The sequence below is a fragment of the Stegostoma tigrinum genome, chromosome 9, assembly GCF_030684315.1.
Source record: "Stegostoma tigrinum isolate sSteTig4 chromosome 9, sSteTig4.hap1, whole genome shotgun sequence".
Lineage (NCBI taxonomy): Eukaryota > Metazoa > Chordata > Chondrichthyes > Orectolobiformes > Stegostomatidae > Stegostoma > Stegostoma tigrinum.
Window position 1 is genome coordinate 98,936,309 of NC_081362.1, and position 21,474 is coordinate 98,957,782.

The 21,474-nt window shown below is 44.7% G+C and overlaps 1 protein-coding gene across 3 annotated transcripts in view; it reads left to right on the forward strand.

Moving 5' to 3' along the window:
* Positions 1–20,936, forward strand: part of gpn1 (GPN-loop GTPase 1) — a 56,961-nt gene extending 36,025 nt beyond the window's left edge. For all 3 annotated transcript variants that reach the window (XM_059648801.1, XM_059648802.1, XM_059648803.1), the window contains exons 8-14: positions 3,914–3,959; positions 5,732–5,878; positions 15,070–15,152; positions 15,536–15,575; positions 15,689–15,785; positions 20,174–20,287; positions 20,510–20,936. In XM_059648801.1, the coding sequence (XP_059504784.1) occupies positions 3,914–3,959; positions 5,732–5,878; positions 15,070–15,152; positions 15,536–15,575; positions 15,689–15,785; positions 20,174–20,287; positions 20,510–20,589 (607 nt within the window). In that variant the 3' untranslated portion in view covers positions 20,590–20,936. The remainder of the gene's footprint in view (positions 1–3,913; positions 3,960–5,731; positions 5,879–15,069; positions 15,153–15,535; positions 15,576–15,688; positions 15,786–20,173; positions 20,288–20,509) is intronic.
* Positions 20,937–21,474: the final 538 nt, after the last annotated feature.

A 21,474-nucleotide genomic window follows, 5' to 3' on the forward strand; every position in this document is an offset into this window, starting at 1 on the left:
TGAATCCAAAACTAACTTATAAATAGGAAGTAAAGAGTGATGGTGGAGGGTTGTTTTTGTCATTCGAAGCCTGTGACCAGCAAAGTGTACCACAGGGATTGCTGCTAGGACCCTTGCTGCTTGTTACGCACAGTAACAGATGTCCAAGGTATGAAAATCGGTGGTGTTGTTGATAACGAGGGGGATTCTCTCAGGCTAAAGTCTGATATTGGTCAGCTGGTAAATTGGGCAAAGCAATGGCAGATGAAATTAAATACCAATAATTGTAAAGTGACCCTTTTTGGGAGGTCTACTGAGGAAAGGAGATACACAATGAATGGTTAGTCTCTAAGGAGTACTGAGGAGCAAAGGGACCTTGGTGTACAAGTCTATGGATCTCTGAAGGTGTCAGTACAGGCAGATGGTGGGGAAGAAGGCATACAGAATGCTTGCCTTCATTACCGGGGCATAGAATTTTTATTTTCTTTATTCATTCAAGGGATGAGGGTGTCACTGGCCAGGCCAGGTTTTTGCCCACCATAATTGCCCAGAGGGCAGTTATGATTCAACCGTATTGTTGCGGGTCTGGAGTCATATGTGGGCCAGACCAGGTAAGGATGACAGTTTCCTTCCCTAAAGGACATTAGTGGACCAGATGGGCTTTTCAAACAATTGGCAATGGATTCACGTCTGTCATTACACTCTTAATTCCAGATATTTTTTGCATTCAAGTTCCACCATCTGCTGTGGCGGGATTCAAACCCTGTCCCCAGAATGTTATCTGGGTTTCTGGATTAACAATCCAATGATAATACCGCTCGGCCGTTGCCTCCCCATAAGAATATAGGAGCAGGGAAGTCTTATTACAACTTCATAAAAAATTAGTTAGCCCATAGATCGGAAATTGAGTGCAGTTCTGCTCCCTACGTTATTGGAAAGATGTGAAAGCACTGGAGATTGTGCAGAGGAGATTAACCAGGATGTTGCTTTGAGTGAAAAGTCTCAGTTATGAATGGAGACTGGATAGGCTGAGGGGGAATCTGATTGAAGTATCCAAAATTGAGAGGTATAGACATATTAGATCATGAAAAACTCTTCCTCATGGCAGTTGTTTCAAAGGGAATAACTTTAAGGTGATTAACAAATGGTTTAGTGAAGATCTGAAGAAAAAGAAACTTCACCGAGATGGTAGTAGAAATACCAAATGAGAAGCTGGTGGAGGCAAGTATTCATAGAATCTTTGAATTCCTACAGTTCAGAAACAAGCCACTTGGGCTATCAAAATCACACTGATCTTCTGAAGAACATCCCGCCCTGACACTCTGCCCTGTCCTGTTCCTGTAACCCAGCATTTCCAATGAATAACCCACCTGGTGCTGTCCCAACATTTCAGAAACATCTGGATGAGCACTTAAAATTGCAGGGCATAGTAGGCAATGGACCGAGTCCAGATAAACGGAATTAGTATATTTTGGTGTTTGTGGGTTGGCATAGATGTGATGGACCGATGGGCCTGTTTATCTGCTTTGTGACTATGACTCCTGCTTATCTTCAAAATCTTGTTTTCTTTCCTCTTGCCTCATGTCTCATTTCACAACTCATTTACACTGATATGTTCAAACAGTCCCGACTCTTCCTTGTCGTAGTTGTCTCTTGTCATTCTTATTCATTCTTTACTTTTTTTTTCCTTAATCTCATGCATCATCACCTGTAGGAGCCATATTTGATCATAAATTTTTAGTTTGCTTGCAGCCTCTTTATTTGTCATATTGTCTGAAACTTGAAGTAGTGTCATTAATTAACACCATGATGTTGAGGCGTGGGTGTTGGTCTGGAGTGGACAAGTTAGAAGTCAGACAACACCAGATTATAGTCCAACAGGTGGCCCCATCGTACTGTCCTGCATCTGTAAAGTCTTCCTTACTGTCCTATTTTGACAGCATCATCTTGATAAATTGTTATGATTTCCTTACCTTAATTAAGTTTGTACAGTTTTGAATTCAGCATGTGATTCCAGTCATTTAGTTTGTCTTCAGCACCACCTTATTTTTAATATTTTCTAATTATTTCTCTGTCTCACTTAATCAGATTATAGGTCATCCCTTCGCTGGTTAGAACATAGAAGAGTACAGCACCGTACAGGCCCTTCAGCCCACGATGTTGTGCCGGAGAATAATCCTAATCCAAAAATAAAATAACCTAACCTACATTCCCCTCAATTCACTGCTGTCCATGTGCATGTCCAGCATTTGCTTAAATGTCACTAATGACTCTGCTTCCACGACTTCCACTGGCAAAATATTCCATGTGCTCACAACTCTCTGGGTGAAGAACCTCCCTCTGACGTCTCCTCTATACCGTCCTCCTAACGCCTTAAAACTATGACCCCTCGTGGCAGTCAATCCTGCCCTGGGGAAAAGTCTCTGGCTAGCGACTCTATCCATGCCTCTCATTACCTTGTACACCTCAATCAGGTCATCTCTCTTCCTCCTTCTCTGCAGAGAGAAAAGTCCAAGCTCAGTCAACCTCTCGTCGTAAGACAAGCCCTCCAGTCCAGGCAGCATCCTGATAAACCTCCTTTGCACCCTCTCCAAAGCCTCCACATCTTTCCTATAATAGGGCGACCAGAACTGGACACAATATTCCAAGTGTGGTCTCACCAGGGTTTTGTAGAGCTGCAGCATAACCTCGTGGCTCTTAAACTCGATTCCCCTGTTAATGAAAGCCGAAACACCATATGCTTTCTTAACAACCTTTTCCACCTGGGTGGCATCTTTGAGGGAGCTATGCACTTGATCACCAAGATCCCGCTGTTCCTCCACACTGCCGAGAATCCTGCCTTTAATCCTATACTCAGCATTTAAGTTTGACCTTCCAAAATGCATCACTTCGCATTTATCCAGGTTGAACTCCATCTGCCATTTGTCAGGCCAGCTCTGCATTCTGTCAATGTCTCGCTGAAGCCTGCAATAGCCCTTGATACTATCCACGGCACCTCCAACCTTGTTGTCATCAGCAGACATACTAACCCACCCCTCAACCTCCTCATCCAAGTCATTTATAAAAACTACAAAGAGCAGAGGCCCAAGAACAGAGCCCTGCGAGACGCCACTCAGCAGTGACCTCCAGGCAGAATATTCAACCATCTACGACCATTCTCTGCCTCCTGTCAGCCAACCAATTCTGAATCCAGACAGCCAAATCACCCTGTATGCTATACCTCCTGACTTTATGAATGAGCCTGCTGTGGGGAGCCTTATCAAATGCCTTGCTGAAGTCCATTCAGGTTATTCAGCTGTTGACGCTTCACTCACTGTCTAATGCTCTTGGCTGTCTGCAGAGACTTACTACCTGACACTCCACTCACACCAGTTCTATCTCTCTGCCCTCCATCGCTCTGCCTATAAACTCTGGGTCTGTGTGTTCTGCTCTCTCGCTGCATCTGTTGAAGGAAGAGGTTGCACTCTGTGTGATTTCGAATAAACCCATTGGACTAAAACTGGTGTCATGTGACTTCTGACGGTAGTTAAATATCAGCAATTTTTCAGTCTCCTCTATAACAATATTTTGTACCTCCATCACAGTCATTTTGATTCCTCCCTCACCTTTCTAAAACCTTCTAATGATTTAACCTTGGTGCCCTAATTTCTATTTAAATTATTATCGTTCACTATTTTAATTTAGTACAATTTAAGGATTAGATTCCCAATGAATTTCCTTCTTACCTCGATAATTAATTCAAATCTTTGACAGCAGTCATATTGTTATTCCTAACCATTTCTTAAATTTTCCTCCCATAATATGGGGAGCTCCAGAAAAACTCTGCCAGTCTAGCAATCCTTTATATTTCATCTCAAAGTGTGTTGGTTGTACGTTTCCTGGGTGTACAGTGGATTTGTGAATTAAAATATAATGTCAATCTCTCCTCTTTCAGTATTCTGTACAAGACCAGACTGCCATTCATTGTTATCATGAATAAGGTAAGAGTCACTTCAGTCAGGTTGGAGCAATGTAGGGCTCACACAGTGACCTTACCCCTCAAAGATCTGTGTTCAGAAATTCCCAATGATTAAAATTTCCTGCTGGAGCCACTGGGTCCAAGATGGTCTCAGTCCAGTTACTCAGGATATGCAGTGGTGGGGTTGGTTACAGTAAATACTGAGCCGTGTAATAGTGGGTCAGCTTTTGAAAGGTGGATCTTGGCCACAATTAGTCACAGTGTAAGGGGAGCTTTATTGTGTATCTTGCTGAATGTTGTACCTACCCTGGAACTCACAGGCTGGAAGTGTTTGATAGGTAGAGGGAGCTTTATTCTGTATTCTTGAGCTCAATATGGATAAGTTTGAGGTTATTCATTAGGGTTGGAAAATAGAAAGGCAACTGACTATCTAAATGAAAAGAAACCTCAGAGTGCTTTGGTGCAGGGGGATTTGGGTGTCCTTGTGCATGAATCTCTGAAAGCCAATATGCAGGTACAGCAGGTAATAAGAAAGACAGCTGGAATTTTGTCACTTGTTGGTAAAGGACTAAACTATAAAAGTGGGTGTGTTACTGCAATTATACAGACAGCTGGAGTATTGCCTGCAGTTTTCGTCCCCTTCCCTAAGGAGGGATGTAACTGCATAGGAGGCAATTCAGAGGAGATTCACTAGATTGATTCCAGAGATGAGGGGTTTGTCTAGAGGGGAGTGAGCAGTTTAGTACTACATTCGCAGGGGTTTAGAAGAATGTGAGAAGATCTAACTGAGATATATATCTAAAGGAGATTGACAAAGTAGACATAGAGAGGATGTTGCTTCATGTGGGTAATCTAGATTGTGAGATCATAGTTTTAGGATAAAGGCTAGCAGGTTTAAAACAGAGATGAAAAATTACTTCTCTCAAAGGATTGTGAATCAGTGGAATTCACTATCTCAGTCTGTGGCGGATGCCAGGAGGAGGTCGATCATTACTTAGTAATGAGTAATGGAGAGCGGGCTGGTAAGTGGAGTTGAGGTTGTGATGAGATCAGCTGTGATCGTATTAATTGGCGGAGCAGGCTCAAGGTGCTGAATTGCTGACTCCTGCTTCTGGTTCTTATCTATCTAAAAACATGCTGTCCCTGGGAATGTTCAATGGAGGCACTGTCAAAGGGAGCTTTACTTTCAGTTTAAAAGAGTCAACAGCACTTTACTTTTTATCTATTCTCGTGCATTACCTGTCCTGTGGGTGTTTGATAATCATGGTATTGAGAGCGCTTAACTTTCTGTTTAAAAGAGTAGAGGGAGCTTTATGGTATATTAGAACAATTCTGTACTTGCCTTGGATGTATTTTTTGGGACTACACAGATGGAGTTTACTGTGAATCTAACCCCATGCTATACCTCCCCCGTAAGTTTAAAAAAAAAAGGACAGTGCAGAGGAATAATTGACAGACGTGCAAAATAAGTTAATTGGAGTTGATGATATGAGTGTTTTATGAATAATTGAGATGAAGGGATATGGAGAGACGGTCAGGATATTGAGTTGAGGAGTATCATGACAAGGTGAGCAATGATCATCATGGGGAATTGGATTCACAACTGATATTAGGGGATGGAGGTATATAGCCATCACATGTAGTTGTGGGAAATATGATGAACAGGAAAATTAACATTTGAAGATGGAGCCTCCTGGACTCACTCGATGCAGGAGGTGCCGTGTTGCTGTTACTATATGCTGATTGTTACCCTGTTGCTGTGACTGTACACTGATCATTACCTTGTTTCTGTAGATTGATATCGTGGATCATTCCTTTGCTGTGGAATGGATGAAAGATTTTGAAACTTTTCAGGATGCTCTGAACCAGGAGACGACATTTGCCAGTAATCTGACACGTTCCATGAGCCTTGTCCTAGATGAGTTCTACAGCCAACTGCGGGTAAGTTGCTTGCTATCTTCCAGCATGTTCTGAATCCTTCTCCACTGTAACCACCTCATCTCCAACTTTATTCTGTCTCACATCATGTTAGTTGGGGTTTACGTTCAGACTCTGTTTTCTTATCATTCTCTAAAAGTAATTTATCATAACTCTCAGGTTCATGATTGTCAGGAGCCAAGATGCATGCAGAAGAGATTGGAGAGCTGAAGGTCAAAGAAAATATGAGAACATCTGCTAACAATAGGAAACCCAAAAGTCTCTGTCCATGAAAGTAAATGAGTAGTTAAAAAGGGGTGCTTGGCATGATTCTATCCAGAGGCGAGTTTCACATAGATTCCCCATGACTTTAGTATCACTAGTGTCACACATCTCTTCACATTGAGAATAGCCACCATTGTATTGCGTGGTACTATCACATGCTAAATGGGATAGACTTTGAACAAACCTAGCAACTCAAAACTGGGCATCTGTGAGACGCTGTGGGCCATCAACAGCAGCAGAATTGTACTCCAACACAATCTGTAATCTCATAGCCCAGCATATCCCCCACTCAGCCATTGCCATCAAGCCGCGAGATCAACCCTGGTCTAATGGAGACAGCACCAGGCAAACCTAACAAAAAAAGGTCTCAACTTGGTAAAGACACCAAACAATACCACCTGTACGCCAAACAGCATAAGCAGCAAGTGATAGACAGAGCTAAGCCATCCCACAACCAACAGATCAGATTTAAGCCCTGCAGTTCTGCAACATCCAGTGATGAATGGTTGGAGGCAATTAAGCAACTTACTCAGGAGGAGGGTCTACAAATATCCCCATCCTCAATGATGGAAGAGCCCAGCACATCAGTGCAAAAGACAAGATTGAAGCATTTGCAGCAATGATTCAGAGATTAGGTGACAGTGACAGTCCTTGACTTTAAAGCTGCATTTGACTGAGTGTGACATCAAGGAGCCCAAGCAAAACTGGAATAAATGGATATCAAGGGGCAAACTTTCAGCTGGTTAGAGCCCTACCTGACACATAGGAAGATGGTCGTGATTGTTGGAAGTTGGCCATCTCAGCTCCAGGACATCTCTGCAAGATTTCCTTAGGGTCGTGTCTTAGGCCCCAACCATCTTCAGCTGCTTTGTCAATGACTTTCCCTCCTCATAATGTTAGAAGTGGGGATGCTGACTGATAATTGCACAACGTTCATCATTTGTGACTCCTCAGATACTGAAACAGTCCATACAAAATCTGGATAATATCCGGTTTTGGGCTGAGAAGTGGCAAATAATATTCATGCCACACAAATACCAGGCAGCGACCATCTCCCATAAGAGACAATCTGACCACTGCCTCTTGACATTCAACCATGTTAGCTTTACTGAAGTCCCCACTGTCAACATCCGTGGAGTTACCATGATCAGAAACTCAACTGGATTCACCACATAAACATAGTGGCTACAAGTCAGAGGCTATGAATACTGTGGTGAGTAACTCACCTCCTGACAGCCCAGGCTTGTCCAGCATCGAAAAGGCACAGATCAAGAATGTGATGGAATACTCTCCACTTGCTTTGATGGGTAAAGTTCCAAACTTAACGCCATCCAGAATGAAGCAGCCTGCTTATTGGTACCGCATCTACAAACATCCATTCCCTCTACCACTGATGCTCAGAATGTGTACTATGTGTAAGATGCACTGCAGAAATTCACGCAAGATCCTTAGCGCCTTCCAAACCCACAACCACATCCCTCTAGAAAGACAAGGGTAAAAAATACATAGGAGCATCAGCACCTGAAAGTTCTCCTCTAAGCCACTCACCACCCTGATTGAGGAAACTTTTTCTATTTCTTCATTGTCACTGGGTCAAAGTCCTAGAATTCCCTCCCTGAGGACATTGTGGGCCCACCCACGGCAGGTAGACTGCAACAGTTGAAGAAGGCAGCTAACCACCACCTTATCAATGCCAGCAATGCGCACTGTCCACGCCATCACTTGCTGATGTTCAAATTTAGACTAACAGGACGGCAATTGGATGGATTCAATTTGTTCTGCTTTTTGTTCAGAACATAAGTGGGCAATTTTCCATATTGCCAGGTAAACTCCATTCCTGTAGATACAGTGATACAGCTTGGCTAGGGGCGTGGCTAGTTCTGAAGCACAAGTCTTCAGTATTATCACCTGAATATATTTGGAATGTGCAGCCTTCTCAGTGTCCAGTGCCTTCACCTGTGTTTTGACATCATACAGTGTGTATTGCGTTCGCTGAAGGCTGGCATCTGTGATATTGAGTATCAGGGGAGGGGAGAGATGCACATGCTTCAGTCCTGCCTTTTGTATTGTGCAGGGCTCCCCCATCGTTAAGGAGGGCGGCTTACTTCTTCAGTAGGTCATTGGTAAACAATTCAATCAGCAGGGTTAGATAGATAGATAGATAAGAACTAGGATCAGGACGAGGCAATTCAGCACCTTGAGCCTACTGTGTCATTTAATACCACCATCAGGACTTTGATCTGATTCTTTGTTCTGGAATTATTTATTTCTTTCTATAATTTACTGCTTTTGCTGTTCAATCTATAATGGAAGTTTGCTTTGTAGCTTCACTATGAAGGCCTAATGTGAGGTCTATGTCAAGACATAAGATTACAGATTATAGTGAAATAGAACTGCTACTGCTCACGTCCGAAATGCTTTGAGGAAATGCAGTTTTGAACACCCATGTCTGATAGCTGCTCCAAGCTACATGCCCTATAAAGACCAGTAGTTACAGGTTTCCCTCTGAAAATGCCTTCCTTATTCCAATTCTTTGACTTCTATTAGCCAATCCTCAATCTATTGTGTTCTGAATAAGGGTCACTTGACATGAAGTATTAACTCTGATTTCTCTCCACAGGTGCTGCCAGATCTGCTGGGCTTTTCCAGCAATTTACTATTTTTATTCCTCAATCTATTCTAGTGTACTGACCCGACACTAATGGGCTCTTATCTAATTGATAAGTACTCTTATTTGCAGTACTTATTGAATACCTTTGGAAATCTAAATATATTACATCGACTTTATCTTGTCTTCTGTGATATATGTAATTGAGTTGGAGGAAGGTGTAGGTGGTCTGATCAGCAGGTTTGCAGATGACACTAAGATTTGTGGGCTAGCAGATAGTGAAGGGGACTGTCAGAGATTACAGCAGAATATAGATAGACTGGAGAGTTGGGCAGATAAATGGCAGATGGAGTTCAATCCGGGCAAATGTGAGGTGATGCATTTTGGACGATCAAATTCAAGGGCAAACTATACAGTAAATGGAAAAGTCCTAGGGAAAATTGAACAGTGAGATCTGGGTGTTCAGGTCTGTTGTTCCCTGAAGGTGACAACGCAGGTCAATAGGGTGGTCAAGAAGGCATATGGCATGCTTTCCTTCATTGGACGCGGTATTGAGTAGCAGAGTTGGCAGGTAATGTTGCAGTTGTATAGAACTTTGGTTCGGCCGCATTTGGAGTACTGTGTACAGACTGGCCGCCACATTACCAAAAGGATGTGGATGCTTTGGAGAGGATGCAGAGGAGGTTCACCAGGATGTTGCCTGGTATGGAGGGTGCTAGCTAGGAAGAGAGGTTGAGTAGATTAGGATTATTTTCATTAGAAAGACGGAGATTGAGGGGTGACCTGATTGAGGTCTACAAAATCATGAGGGGTATAGACAGGGTGGATAGCAAAAAGCTTTTTCCCAGAGTGGGGGACTCAATTACTAGGGGTCATGAGTTCAAAGTGAGAGGAGGAAAGTTTAGGGGAGATATGCGTGGGAAGTTCTTTACGCAGAGTGAGGTGGGTGCCTGGAATGCGTTGCCAGCGGAGGTGGTAGATGCAGACACGTTAGCATCTTTTAAGATATATTTGGACAGGTACATGGATGGGCAGGGAGCAAATGGACACAGAACGTTAGAAAATAGATGACAGGTTAGACAGTGGATCTTGATCGGCGCAGGCTTGGAGGGCCGAAGGGCCTGTTCCTGTGCTGTAATTTTCTTTGTTCTTTGCTCTTGTTAGCTCAGACACCTGTAATGAATTTCAGGCATGATTTATTTTCAAGAAGCTGTACTAAAGCTGCTGGGTTGTTACACGGGTTTCTAAATACTCTGCTGTTACTTCCTTTATAGTTACATTTCCCAGCAACAGATATGGAGGCTTTGGAGAGCGTACAGAAGCAGTTTACCTGGATGTTGCCTGGTTTGGAGGGTATTAACTACGAGGAGAGATTGGACAAACTTAGTTTGTTCTGATTTGAACGTTGAAGGATGAGAGGTGACCCGCTGGAAACGTGCAAAATAATGAGAGACATGGATTGAATAGACAGTCGAGGTCTTTTTCCTGGGGTGGAAAGATCAAATATAAGGGGATATAGATTTAAGGTAAAAGTGGATATGTTTATATCCTGGAGGGTGTTAAGTGCTTGGAGTGTGCTGCCAGAGGAGATAGTGGAGGCGGATACAGTTGCAGAGCCATCTTGATAGATACACGAACAGGCAGGAATACGGACTGCGGAGAGGGAAGAAGTTTTTAATTCAGAAAGGCATCGTGTGTCACCATGGTCTTGTTGAGTCAAGGGGCCTACTCCTGTGCTGTACTGTTCTTGGTTCTAAACTAACTGGCCTGTAATTAGTTGTATCAGTGATAATGGGAACTGCAGATGCTGGAGAGTCCAAGATAACAAAGTGTGAAGCTGGATGAACACAGCAGGCCAAGCACCATCTCAGGAGCACAAAAGCTGACATTTCGGGCCCAGACCCTTCATCAGAGAGGGGGATGGGGAGAGGTTTCTAGAATAAATAGGGAGAGAGGGGGAGGCGGACCGAAGATGGAGAGAAAGGAAGATAGGTGGTGAGGAGAGTACAGGTGGGGAGGTAGGGAGGGGATAGGTCAGTCTAGGGAGGACGGACAGGTCAAGGAGGCGGGATGAAGTAGTAGGTAGGAAGTGGAGGTGCAGCCTGAGGTGGGAGGAAGGGATGGGTGAGATGAAGAACAGGTTAGGGAAGCGGAGACAGGCTGGGCTCGTTTTGGGATGCAGTGGGGGCAGGGGACGAGCTGGGCTGGTTTTGTGATGCAGTGGGGAGAGGGGAAGAACTGGGCTGGTTTTGGGATGCTGTGGGGGAAGGGGAGATTTTGAACCTTGTGAAGTCACCTTCACATGTTCACCTGCACATCTGCCAATGTGGTATACTATCCATTGCACCCAGTGTGGCTTCCTCTACATTGGGGAAACCAAGTGGAGGCTTGGGGACCGCTTTGCAGAACGCCTCCATTCGGTTCGCAATAAACAACTGCTCCTCCCAGTCGCGAATCATTTTAACTCCCCCTCCCATTCCTCAGACGACAGGTCCATCCTGGGCCTGCTGCAATGCCACAATGATACCACCCGAAGGTTGCAAGAACAGCAACTCTTATTCCGCTTGGGAACCCTGCAGCCCAATGGTATCAATGTGGACTTCACAAGCTTCAAAATCTCCCCTTCCCCCATAGCATCCCAAAACCAGCCCAGCTCATCCCCTCCCCCCACTTCATCCCAAAAACAGCCCAGCCTGTCTCCACCACCCTAACCTGTTCTTCCTCTCACCCATCCCTTCCTCCCACCTCAAGCCGCACCTCCATTTCGTACCTACTACCTCAACCCACCTCCTTGACCTGTCCGTCTTCACTGGACTGACCTATCCCCTCCCTACCTCCCCACCTATACTCTCCTCTCCACCTATAAGACGATAAGACATAGGAGTGGAAGTAAGGCCATTCGGCCCATCAGGTCCACTCCGCCATTTAAATCGCGGCTGATGGGCATTTCAACTCCACTTCCCTGCACTCTCCCCGTAGCCCTTGATTCCTTCTGAGATCAAGAATTTGTCGATCTCTGCCTTGAAGGCATCCAAAGTCCCGGCCTCCACTGCGCTCTGTGGCAATGAATTCCACAAGCCCACCACACTCTGGCTGAAGAAATGTCGTCTCATTTCAGTTTTAAATTTACCCCCTCTAATTTTAAGGCTGTGCCCGCGGGTCCTAGTCTCCCCACCTAACGGAAACAACTTCCTAGCGTCCACCTCTTCTAAACCGCACCATACATTATCTTGTATTCATTACCTATCTTCTTTTCTCCATCTTCGGTCCGCCTCCCCCTCGCTCCCTATTTATTCCAGAACCTTCTCCCCATCCCCCTCTCTGATGAAAGGTCTAGGCCCGCAACGTCAGCTTTTGTGCTCCTGAGATGCTGCTTGGCCTGCTGTGTTCATCCAGCTTCACACTTTGTTATCTTGGCCTGTAATTAACCTTTTTTTTGTCTCCCTTCCTTTATAAATAAAAGTGTTACATTAGCAGTTTTCCAATCTTCTAGGTTTTTCTTGAGCTCTCATTTAGATCAATGGTCAGAATCTGAATTGCACGTTTAGGAAGCTAGTTAAAAAACCTCACTTAACAGAAACTGGTGATGGTGGGATCAAATGAAAGTGTCCAGAGTGGGTGAATTACTGGAGCAGGAAGCTGGCTTAGTTATGCTCGGGTATTTGCCAGCAGAAACAGATTTTGTGGCTGCGCAGAGTAAGATGAGGAATAGGGATCACAGTGGATGCTACATAATTGTTTGAATTTCTGGGTTAGGCACAATTTAGGGTATTGGAAATGAGAGGATGAGGGAGTGGATGGTACTGTGGAGTTAAAGCCTGAACTTAGCCATGGTAATGATGAATGGCAGGTCAGGCCTGTCATGCTGAGTATGGTCTACTCCTCCTATCTCTCTTGTACCTGGGAGTTGTACTGACTGCATAGTATGCTTAAGGAGTTGGGATAATCATGGTGAGCCAAATGGCCTCCATGTAGTCAGTTAGATTCTGCAATAATGAGTAGTACTGAATAAAGGGAGGAGCCACAAATCAATTATTTGCGGTCCAGTGAGCTTTGCTGATAATTCTGTTATGATGGGATCAGGCTTTGCATTAAACCTCTCTCTCCCCTCATTGTTGAATATTGTGTGAATATGTGATATTGTCTTGGTAAATGAGGCATCAGTGGAGGTATAGGGAGGTGAGGGTGGACTAGCGGTATTCACCGAGGAGAGGGCCATAACGGATGTTGAGGTTAGGGATAGATGTTTGATTACTCGAGGTCAAGTTGGCATAAGGAGGGGGAAAGTATTGGGTATTCTAAAAGGCATTAGGGTGCACAAGTCCCCAGGTCCGGATGGGATCTATCCCAGGATACTGAGAGAGGGGAAATACTGGGGCCTTAATAGATAACTTTGCAGCATCCTTGAGCATGGGTAAGGCCCCAGAGGACTGGAGAACTGCTAATGTTGTCCCCTTGTTTAAGAAGGGAGGCAGGGATAATCCAGGTAATTATAGACCGATGAGCCTGATATCAGTGGTGGGGAAGCTGCTGGAGAAGATACTGAGGGATAGGATCTATTTACATTTGGAAGAAAATGGGCTTATTAGTGATTGGCAGCATGGTTTTGTGCAGGAAAGGTCATGTCTTACCAACTTGATAGAATTCTTTGAGGAAGTGACGAAGTTGATAGATGAGGGAAGGGGAAGTTGATAGATGAGGGAAGGGCTGCAGATGTCATATACATGGTCTTCAGTAAGGCGTTTGATAAGGTTCCCCGTGGTAGGCTTTTGGAGAAAGTGAAGTCGCGTGGGTTCCAGGGTGTACTAGCTAGATGGATAGAGAACTGGCTGGGCAACAGGAGACAGAGAGTTGTAGTGGAAGGGAGTTTCTTAAAGTGGAGAACTGTGACCAGTGGTGTTCCACAGGGATCTGTGTTAGGACCACTGTTGTTTGTGATATACAGAAATGATCTGGAAGAAGGTATAGATGGACTGATCAGCAAGTTTGCAGATGACGCTAAGATTGGTGGAGTTGCAGATAGTGAAGGGGACTGTCAGAGAATGCAGCAGAATATAGATAGGTGAGAGAGCTGGGTGGAGAAATGGCTGTTGGAGTTCAATCAAGGCAAATGCATTTTGGAAGATCCAATTCAAGAGCGAACTATGTGGTAAATGGAAAAGCCCTGGGGAAGATTGATGCACAGAGAGATCTGGGTGTTCAGGTCCATTGTACCCTGAAGGTGGCAACGGAGATCAATAGAGTGGTTAAGAAGGCATATGGCATGCTTTCATTCATCAGAGGTGATATTGAGTACAAGAGTTGACAGCTCATGTTACAGTTGTATAAGACTTTGGTTCGAGCACATTTAGAATACAGCATACAGTTCTGGTCGCCACATTACCAAAAGGATGTGGATGTTTTGGTGAGGGTGCAGAGGAGGTTCACCAGGATGTTGCCTGGTATGGAGGGCGCTAGCTATGAAGAGAGGTTGAGTAGATTAGGATTATTTACATTAGAAAGATGGAGGTTGAGGGGGACCTGATTGAGGTCTAAAAAATCATGAGGGGTATAGATAGGGTGGATAGCAAGAAGTTTTTTTTCTCAATGTGGAGGACTCAATTACTAGGGTTCAAGGTTTTTCGCTGAGCTGGAAGGTTAGTTTTCAGAGGTTTCGTCACCATTCTAGGTAACATCATCAGTGAGCCTCCGATGAAGTGCTGGTGTTATGTCCCGCTTTCTATTTATCTGGTTAGGTTTCCTTGGGTTGGTGATGTCATTTCCTGTTCTTTTTCTCAGGGGGTCGTAGATTGGTTCCAAATCAATGTGTTTGTTGATGGAATTCCGGTTGGAATGCCATGCTTCTAGGAATTCTCGTGCGTGTCTCTGTTTGGCTTCTTCTAGGATGGATGTGTTGTCCCAATCAAAGTAGTGACCTTCCTCATCTGTATGTAAGGATACGAGTGATAGTGGGTCTTGTCGTTTTGTGGCTAGTTGATGTTCATGTATCCTGGTGGCTACCTTTCTAAGATGAGAAGGGAAATGTTTATGGGAGATATACATGGAAAGTTCTTTATGCAGAGGGTGTTGGGTGCCTGGGAACATGTTGCCAGCGGAGGTGGTAGAGGCAGGCACAATAGTGTCATTACCTAGAGTGATACATGGATGGGCTGGGAACGGAGGGATACAGATCCTTGGAAAATAGGCGACAGGTTTAGATAGAGGATCTTGATTGGCGCAGGCTTGGAGGGCCGAAGGGCCTGTACCTGTGCAGTAATGTTCTTTGTCCTTTGTTTAACATTTGGCCTCTCAGCTGTCTTCTAACTCCTGTTGTTTCTATCAGGTGGTCGGGGTTTCGGCAGTGGATGGCACTGGGATGGATGGCTTTCTCCAGCAGGTTGCTGATGCTGCGGCTGAGTATGAAACGTGAGCACAGAGATGATATTTGTTTGGGTGTTGATGAGATTGAGAAGAAGCAGTAATCCTACTCAGGGATGGGGTCCTAAACCCCATACATCTAGGGACCTCCAATGTGCAAACTTGGCCTAGATATTTGGGTGTCTAAGCCTGGAAAATATTAGGCCGAGGGTGTGTTGCTGGAGCTCCCTCTGACCTGGGTTGTAAGGACTGTCTTTATGTGATGGATAATGGGAAAGTGATGTTATGTCTTTTGATAAAGAGGGTGTATGTGCATGAGAGACGTACAGGAGTTCTTTGTGTGCCTGCGGACTGAGGGGAGACTCTGGTATTATTCTCATAGGTAATGGATTGTGTTGTTGGTTATTTAAACTCTGTTTCTCTCCTGACAGTGAATATCGACCACATTATGAGAGACTGCGACAGGATCTGGTGAGTGACCTGCTCTACATAGAGAGGACGGCCTATTCCCTTCATTTTGTACCTTTTTCTTCATGAGCCCCGCCCTGAGTCTACTTAATCCATCGTTCTCTGCTGTATTCCAGGCTGAGGCCGAGATGAGGAAGAAAGAGGAGCAGCTGGAGCAGTTACGGAGGGACATGGGGGATGTTGCCATGGATTCCAGCCACGTTCATGCTCATGGTAAAGTGGTCTAGGAAATGAGGAGGATGTTGTGGTGAATCATGTTGAAGTGAACACACAAGGAGGGGTTGTCCACCAAAAGAAACACATTTGTGATTTTAAGAGCCATTTTGACAGGACAGCAGGAACATAAAAATAGGGTTGTTGTGGAGGGTGTTATAGACTGGGACTTACTTACTGCCAGGGGCTTAGATTGTGAGATATTTGTTGGGTGTGTCCAGGGCAGCTTTTTTGAAACTGTATATAAATAGTCCGAATAGGGAAGGGGACCATGCTAGATGGAGTACTGGGGAATGAGCCCGGCCAGGTGATTGAAGTTCCAGTGGGGGAAACACTTTTGGAACAGTGACCACAATTTTAAGTTACTTTTGGTTAAACATAAGAGTAGTTCTCAGGTGAAAGTACTAAATTGGGGAAAGACTAACTGCGACAACAATAGGCAGGACCTGAGGAATGTAGTTTGGGGTCAGCTGTTTGAGGGTACTTCCACATCTGACATGTGGAAGTCTTCTAAAAGCCTGTTGGTTAGGGTTCATGAAGGATAAGGATGGCAAGATTTGGGAACCTTGGATGATAAGGGAAATTGTGAGCTTGGTCAAAAAGAATAAGCAAGCATTTGTAAAGTTTAGAACATAGAACAGTACAGCGCAGAACAGGCCCTTCGGCCCTCGATGTGCGCCGGCCTGTGAACTAATCTAACCCCATTCCCCTACGCTATCCCATCATCATCCATATGTTTATCCAAGGACTGTTTAAATGCCCCTAATGTGGCTGAGTTCACTACAGTGGCAGGCAGGGCATTCCACGTCCTTACCACTCGCTGAGTAAAGAACCTGTCTCTGACATCTGTCTTAAATCTATAGAACATTACAGCACAGTACAGGCCCTTCGGCTCTCGATGTTGTGCCGACCTGTCATACCAATCTCAAGCCCATCTAACCTACACTGTTCCATATACGTCCATATGCTTATCCAATGACGACTTAAATGTACCTAAAGTTGGCGAATCTACTACCGTTGCAGGCAAAGCGTTCCATTCCCTTACTACTCTCTGAGTAAAGAAACTACCTCTGACATCTGTCCTATATCTTTCACCCCTCAATTCAAAGCTCTGCCCCCTCGTGCTCGCTGTCACCATCCTAGGAAAAAGCCTCTCCCTATCCACCCTATCTAACGTTCTGATTATTTTATATGTTTCAATTAAGTTACCTCTCAACCTTCTTCTCTCTAATGAAAACAGCCTCAAGTCCCTCAGCCTTCCCTCCATACCAGGCAACATCCTAGTAAATCTCCTCTGTACCCTTTCCAAAGCTTCCACATCCTTCTTATAATACGGTGACCAGAACTGCACACAATACTCCAAGTGTGGCCGCACCAGAGTTTTGTACAGCTTCACCATAACCTCTTGGTTCCAGAACTCGATCCCCCTATTAATAAAGCTAAAACACTGTATGCCTTCTTAACAACCCTGTCAACCTGGGTGGCAACTTTCAAGGATCTGTGTACGTGGACACCGAGATCTCTCTGCTCATCTACACTACTAAGAATCTTACCATTAGCCCTGTACTTTGCCTTCTGGTTACTCCTACCAAAGTGCATCACCTCACACTTGTCTGCATTAAACTCCATTTGCCACCTCTCAGCCCAATTTATAGCTATGCCCCCTTGTACAAGCTGACGTCATCATCCTCGGAAAAAGGCTCTCACTGTCCACCCTATCTAATCCTCTGATCGTCTTGAATGTCTCTATTAAACTCCCTTTTAGCTGCCTTCTCTCCAGTGAGAACAGACCCAAGTCCCTCAGCCTTTCTTCATAGGGCCTGCGCTCCAGACCAGGCAACATCCTGGTAAATCTCCTCTGCACCTTTTCCAATGCTTCCACATCCTTCCTGAAATGGGGCGACCAGAACTGCGCGCAATATTCCAAGTGCGGCCGCACTCGTGTTTTGTACAGTTGCAGCATGGCACCATGGCTCCGGACCTCAATCCCTCTACCAATAAAACCTAACACAACGTAAACCTTTTTAACAGCACTATCAACCTGGGTGGCAACTTTCAGGGATCTCCTGCACATCCGCACTACCAAGAATCTTTCCATTGACCTGGTATTCTGCGTTCCTATTATTCTTCCCAAAGTGAATCACCTCACATTTATCTGCATTGAACTCCATTTGTCACCTTTCAGCCCAATTCTGCAGTTTATCCAAGTCTCCCTGCAACCTGCAACATTCTTCCACACTGTCCACCACTCCACCGACTTTAGTGTCATCTGCAAACTTACTAACCCATCCACCTATGCCTGCGTCCAAGTCATTTATAAAAATGAAAAACAGGAGTGGTCCCAAAACAGATCGTTGAGGCACACCCACTAGTAACCGGACTCCAGGCTGAATATTTTCCATCAACCACCAGTTTAGGAAACTGAAGATGGACAGAGCCCTCAAAGTATATAAAGAAAGCAGGAAATACTTTTTTTTTAAAGTTAGGAGGGCTAAAAGGGGTCATGAAATGTTCTTGGCCAGCAGGATTAAGGGATATTACAGGCCTGTTAGCCTTACATCAGTAGTAGGGAAATTATTGGAGAAGATTCTTAGGGATAGGATTTACTCACATTAGGAAAAATGTAGACTTAATAGCAATTGGCAACATGGCTTTGTTTGGGGAAGGTCATGACTCATTAACTTCGTTGAGTCTTTTGAGGAAGTGATCAAGGGAAAGGTGGTGGATGTTGTCTACATGGACTTTAGCAAGGCCTTTGATAAGGTACGTCATGATAGGTGGATACAGAAGGTGAAGCCACATGGGATTAGCAGTGAGCTGCTAAGATGGTTCTGGAACTGGCTCAGTCATAGAAGGCAAAGAGGAGCAGTGAAAGTGTCTTTTTCTGATTGGAGATCTGTAATCAGTGGTGTTCTGCAGGGATCAGTGCTGGGAACCCTGTTGCTTGTAACCTATATAAATGATTTGGAGGAGAACGTAGGTGGTCTGATTAGTTAGTCTGCAAATGACACAAAGATTGGAGGAGCTGCAGGTCGTGACGAGGATACATCAGGGAAGAGAGAGACTGGTGACTTGTACAGAGAAATGGCAGATGGAATTTAATCTGGGCAAATGCAAGGTGATGCATTTTGGAAGACCTAATGCAGGAGGAAAGTATACAGTAAATGGTTATAATGCCCTTCGAAGAATTAACATACAGAGGGATCTGGCTCCAGGAGTCCCCACAGCTCCCTGAAAGTGGCAACACAAGTGAATAAGGTGGCCAGGAAGGTTTTTAGCTTTCAAGAAGGACGTGGAGACTTTGGAAAGGGTACAGAAATGGTTTACCAGGATGTTGCCTGGTTTGGTGGGTATTAGCTATGAGGACAGATTGGGCAAACTTGGTTTGTTTTCACTTGAATATTGAAGGATGAGGGGCAACCTGATAGAAGTTTACAAAATTATGAGTGGTGTGCGTAAAATGGATAGTTGGAGTTTTTTCCCCATGGGGGAAATGTCAATTACAGTGGGACATGGGTTTAAGGTGAAAGGGGGTAAATTTAAAATAATGTGAGAAGTAAGATTTTTTACACAGAAGGTACTACGTGCTTGAAATGTGCTGCCAGAGGAGCAGGTAGAAGCAGATACGGGAGTTACATTTAAGAGGCATCTTCACAGATAGACAAAAAATGGGCATAGAGGAATACAGCCCAGAGGCAGATGTTTTACTTTAGAAAGGTGTCATGTGTCAGCGTGGGGATGGTGGGCTGAAGGGCCTGTTCCTGTGCTGCACTGTTACTTGTTTGTTGTTTGTAATCCAGACCGGAGGCACTCAAACCATGGAGTTTTGGGAAAGATGAGCATAGTTTTTGAGAGGTAGCTGTCATTTTCCCCAGGGTCAAATATAAATGAAGTAGATTTGGAAGGAGGATGGCTGATGTGGAGAGTAAATGATACAATGAAATAGTCACAGTGAAGGAGAGGGGCAAGGCCATATAGGTACAATGTCAGATGGATAAATGGGATGGAAATTGGTCTATATAACCCTGTCTCTCACCACTCAACCCCACATCTCTCACCCTTTCTCTGCCACACGTTCTTCCTCCTTGCCACGTTTCTTTGCTTTCAATCCATATTTCCCCTCCCCACGCAAGCCCCCCCCCACCTTGTTTGCGCTCTTTCTTTAACATCTGTTCCCCCTCATGATCTCTCTCACTGTGTCACTTTCACACAAACTCCCCACTTCATGTTTTTTCAGCTGCTGATGTTGTCCTTGTCTCTGAATGTTTCTGGTGTGAGAGTTGGTACTAGGATTGTGCCAAGGTGTTGGGCAGCTGTTTCAGGGAGAGCACCTGGCATGAAGTGTGTGCATCTATTACTGATTGTGCCCTTTATTATTTTGTTCCTAGTGGATGAGCAGCGAGATGTGGAGGAAGGACCATCGGCCCTGATCCTGACCCGTGGCATCGTTGATGAGGAGGATGAGGAAGTGGATTCAGACACTGATGACTTGGATCATCAAAGTAAGATGCAAAATCAGGGAGGAGTCATCAAGCCTGAGGTTGACGTAGTGGTGTGAGAGGGAGGAATTAGGGGAAGCAATGGGCTGTTGGGCAGTCTGTAGAGAGGCATTACCTGTGAAGTGCCATGTCACAGATGGTGTTCTAGTTTGGGTTCAGGACCTGTCTAGTTATCTTCCTGTGTTCATTATAAAGTCAGTCTGACTGTCTTCTTTTGGTGAGCAGAGGCAGAAGAACAAAGTGAAGAACCTGCCTTCCGAAGATACCTGGAGCAGAGAAAGCGCAAGAACTATCACCAGCAATGAATGAAAGGAAGTGAATGATTGGAACATGATGCCAAACCAGGAAGAGTCACCTAGACTGAATCTGATCACCCACCTGTGCCTCTGATGTGACCCTTGTGCTTGCCGGTGGGGTCCTGTGGTTTCTATCCCAGAATCATGTTGGACCTGCTGACTCTGAACAACAGTCTGTAACTCATGCTGTATAGGTCAGGCCGCTGGATCCAGTGTGGACAGTCTGCTTCCTGCCCCTTCCCTCAAACTGGGCGCTTTCATCTTCTTTGACTGACATTTGTGAACTTGGATAAGAGAGAAGTCAAATCATGGATTTTGGGATATTTATTTAAGAAATAAAAGTTTTATTTCAGTAATGATGCAAGAATTTCCATTCTCTGTCCATGGATAGAGGGTCAGAGGAGACATGATTCTCACTGGTGAGATGGCCAGTGTGGTGTCGTGTGTAGGTACTGGCATTACCAAATGGCCAGTGGAGCAGAGACGATGTTAAGACAGAGATGTGTTTTATTTCAACACTTTCCGGCTGTATAATGTTGAATGCTGGGTTTGAGGATTTTAGGGGTTGGGGGAATGTGGATCCATTCAACATGGTGTTGGGGAGGAAATTTTAGGATTTTGATCCCACAACACTGAAGGATCAACGTTATATTTTCAAGTCAGGCATGTGTGCAGCTTGAAGGGAAGCATGCAGGTGGTGGTGTCCCAATGTCTGAATTTTTACAGAGTAGAAAGATGTCCTTCAGCTAATTTTGTGTTTGTGTGATAACAAGGTGTAGAGCTGGATGAACACAGCAGGCCGAGCAGCATCTCAGGAGCACAAAAGCTGACGTTTCGGGCCTAGACCCTTCATCAGAGAGGGGGATGGGGTGAGGGTTCTGGAATAAATAGGGA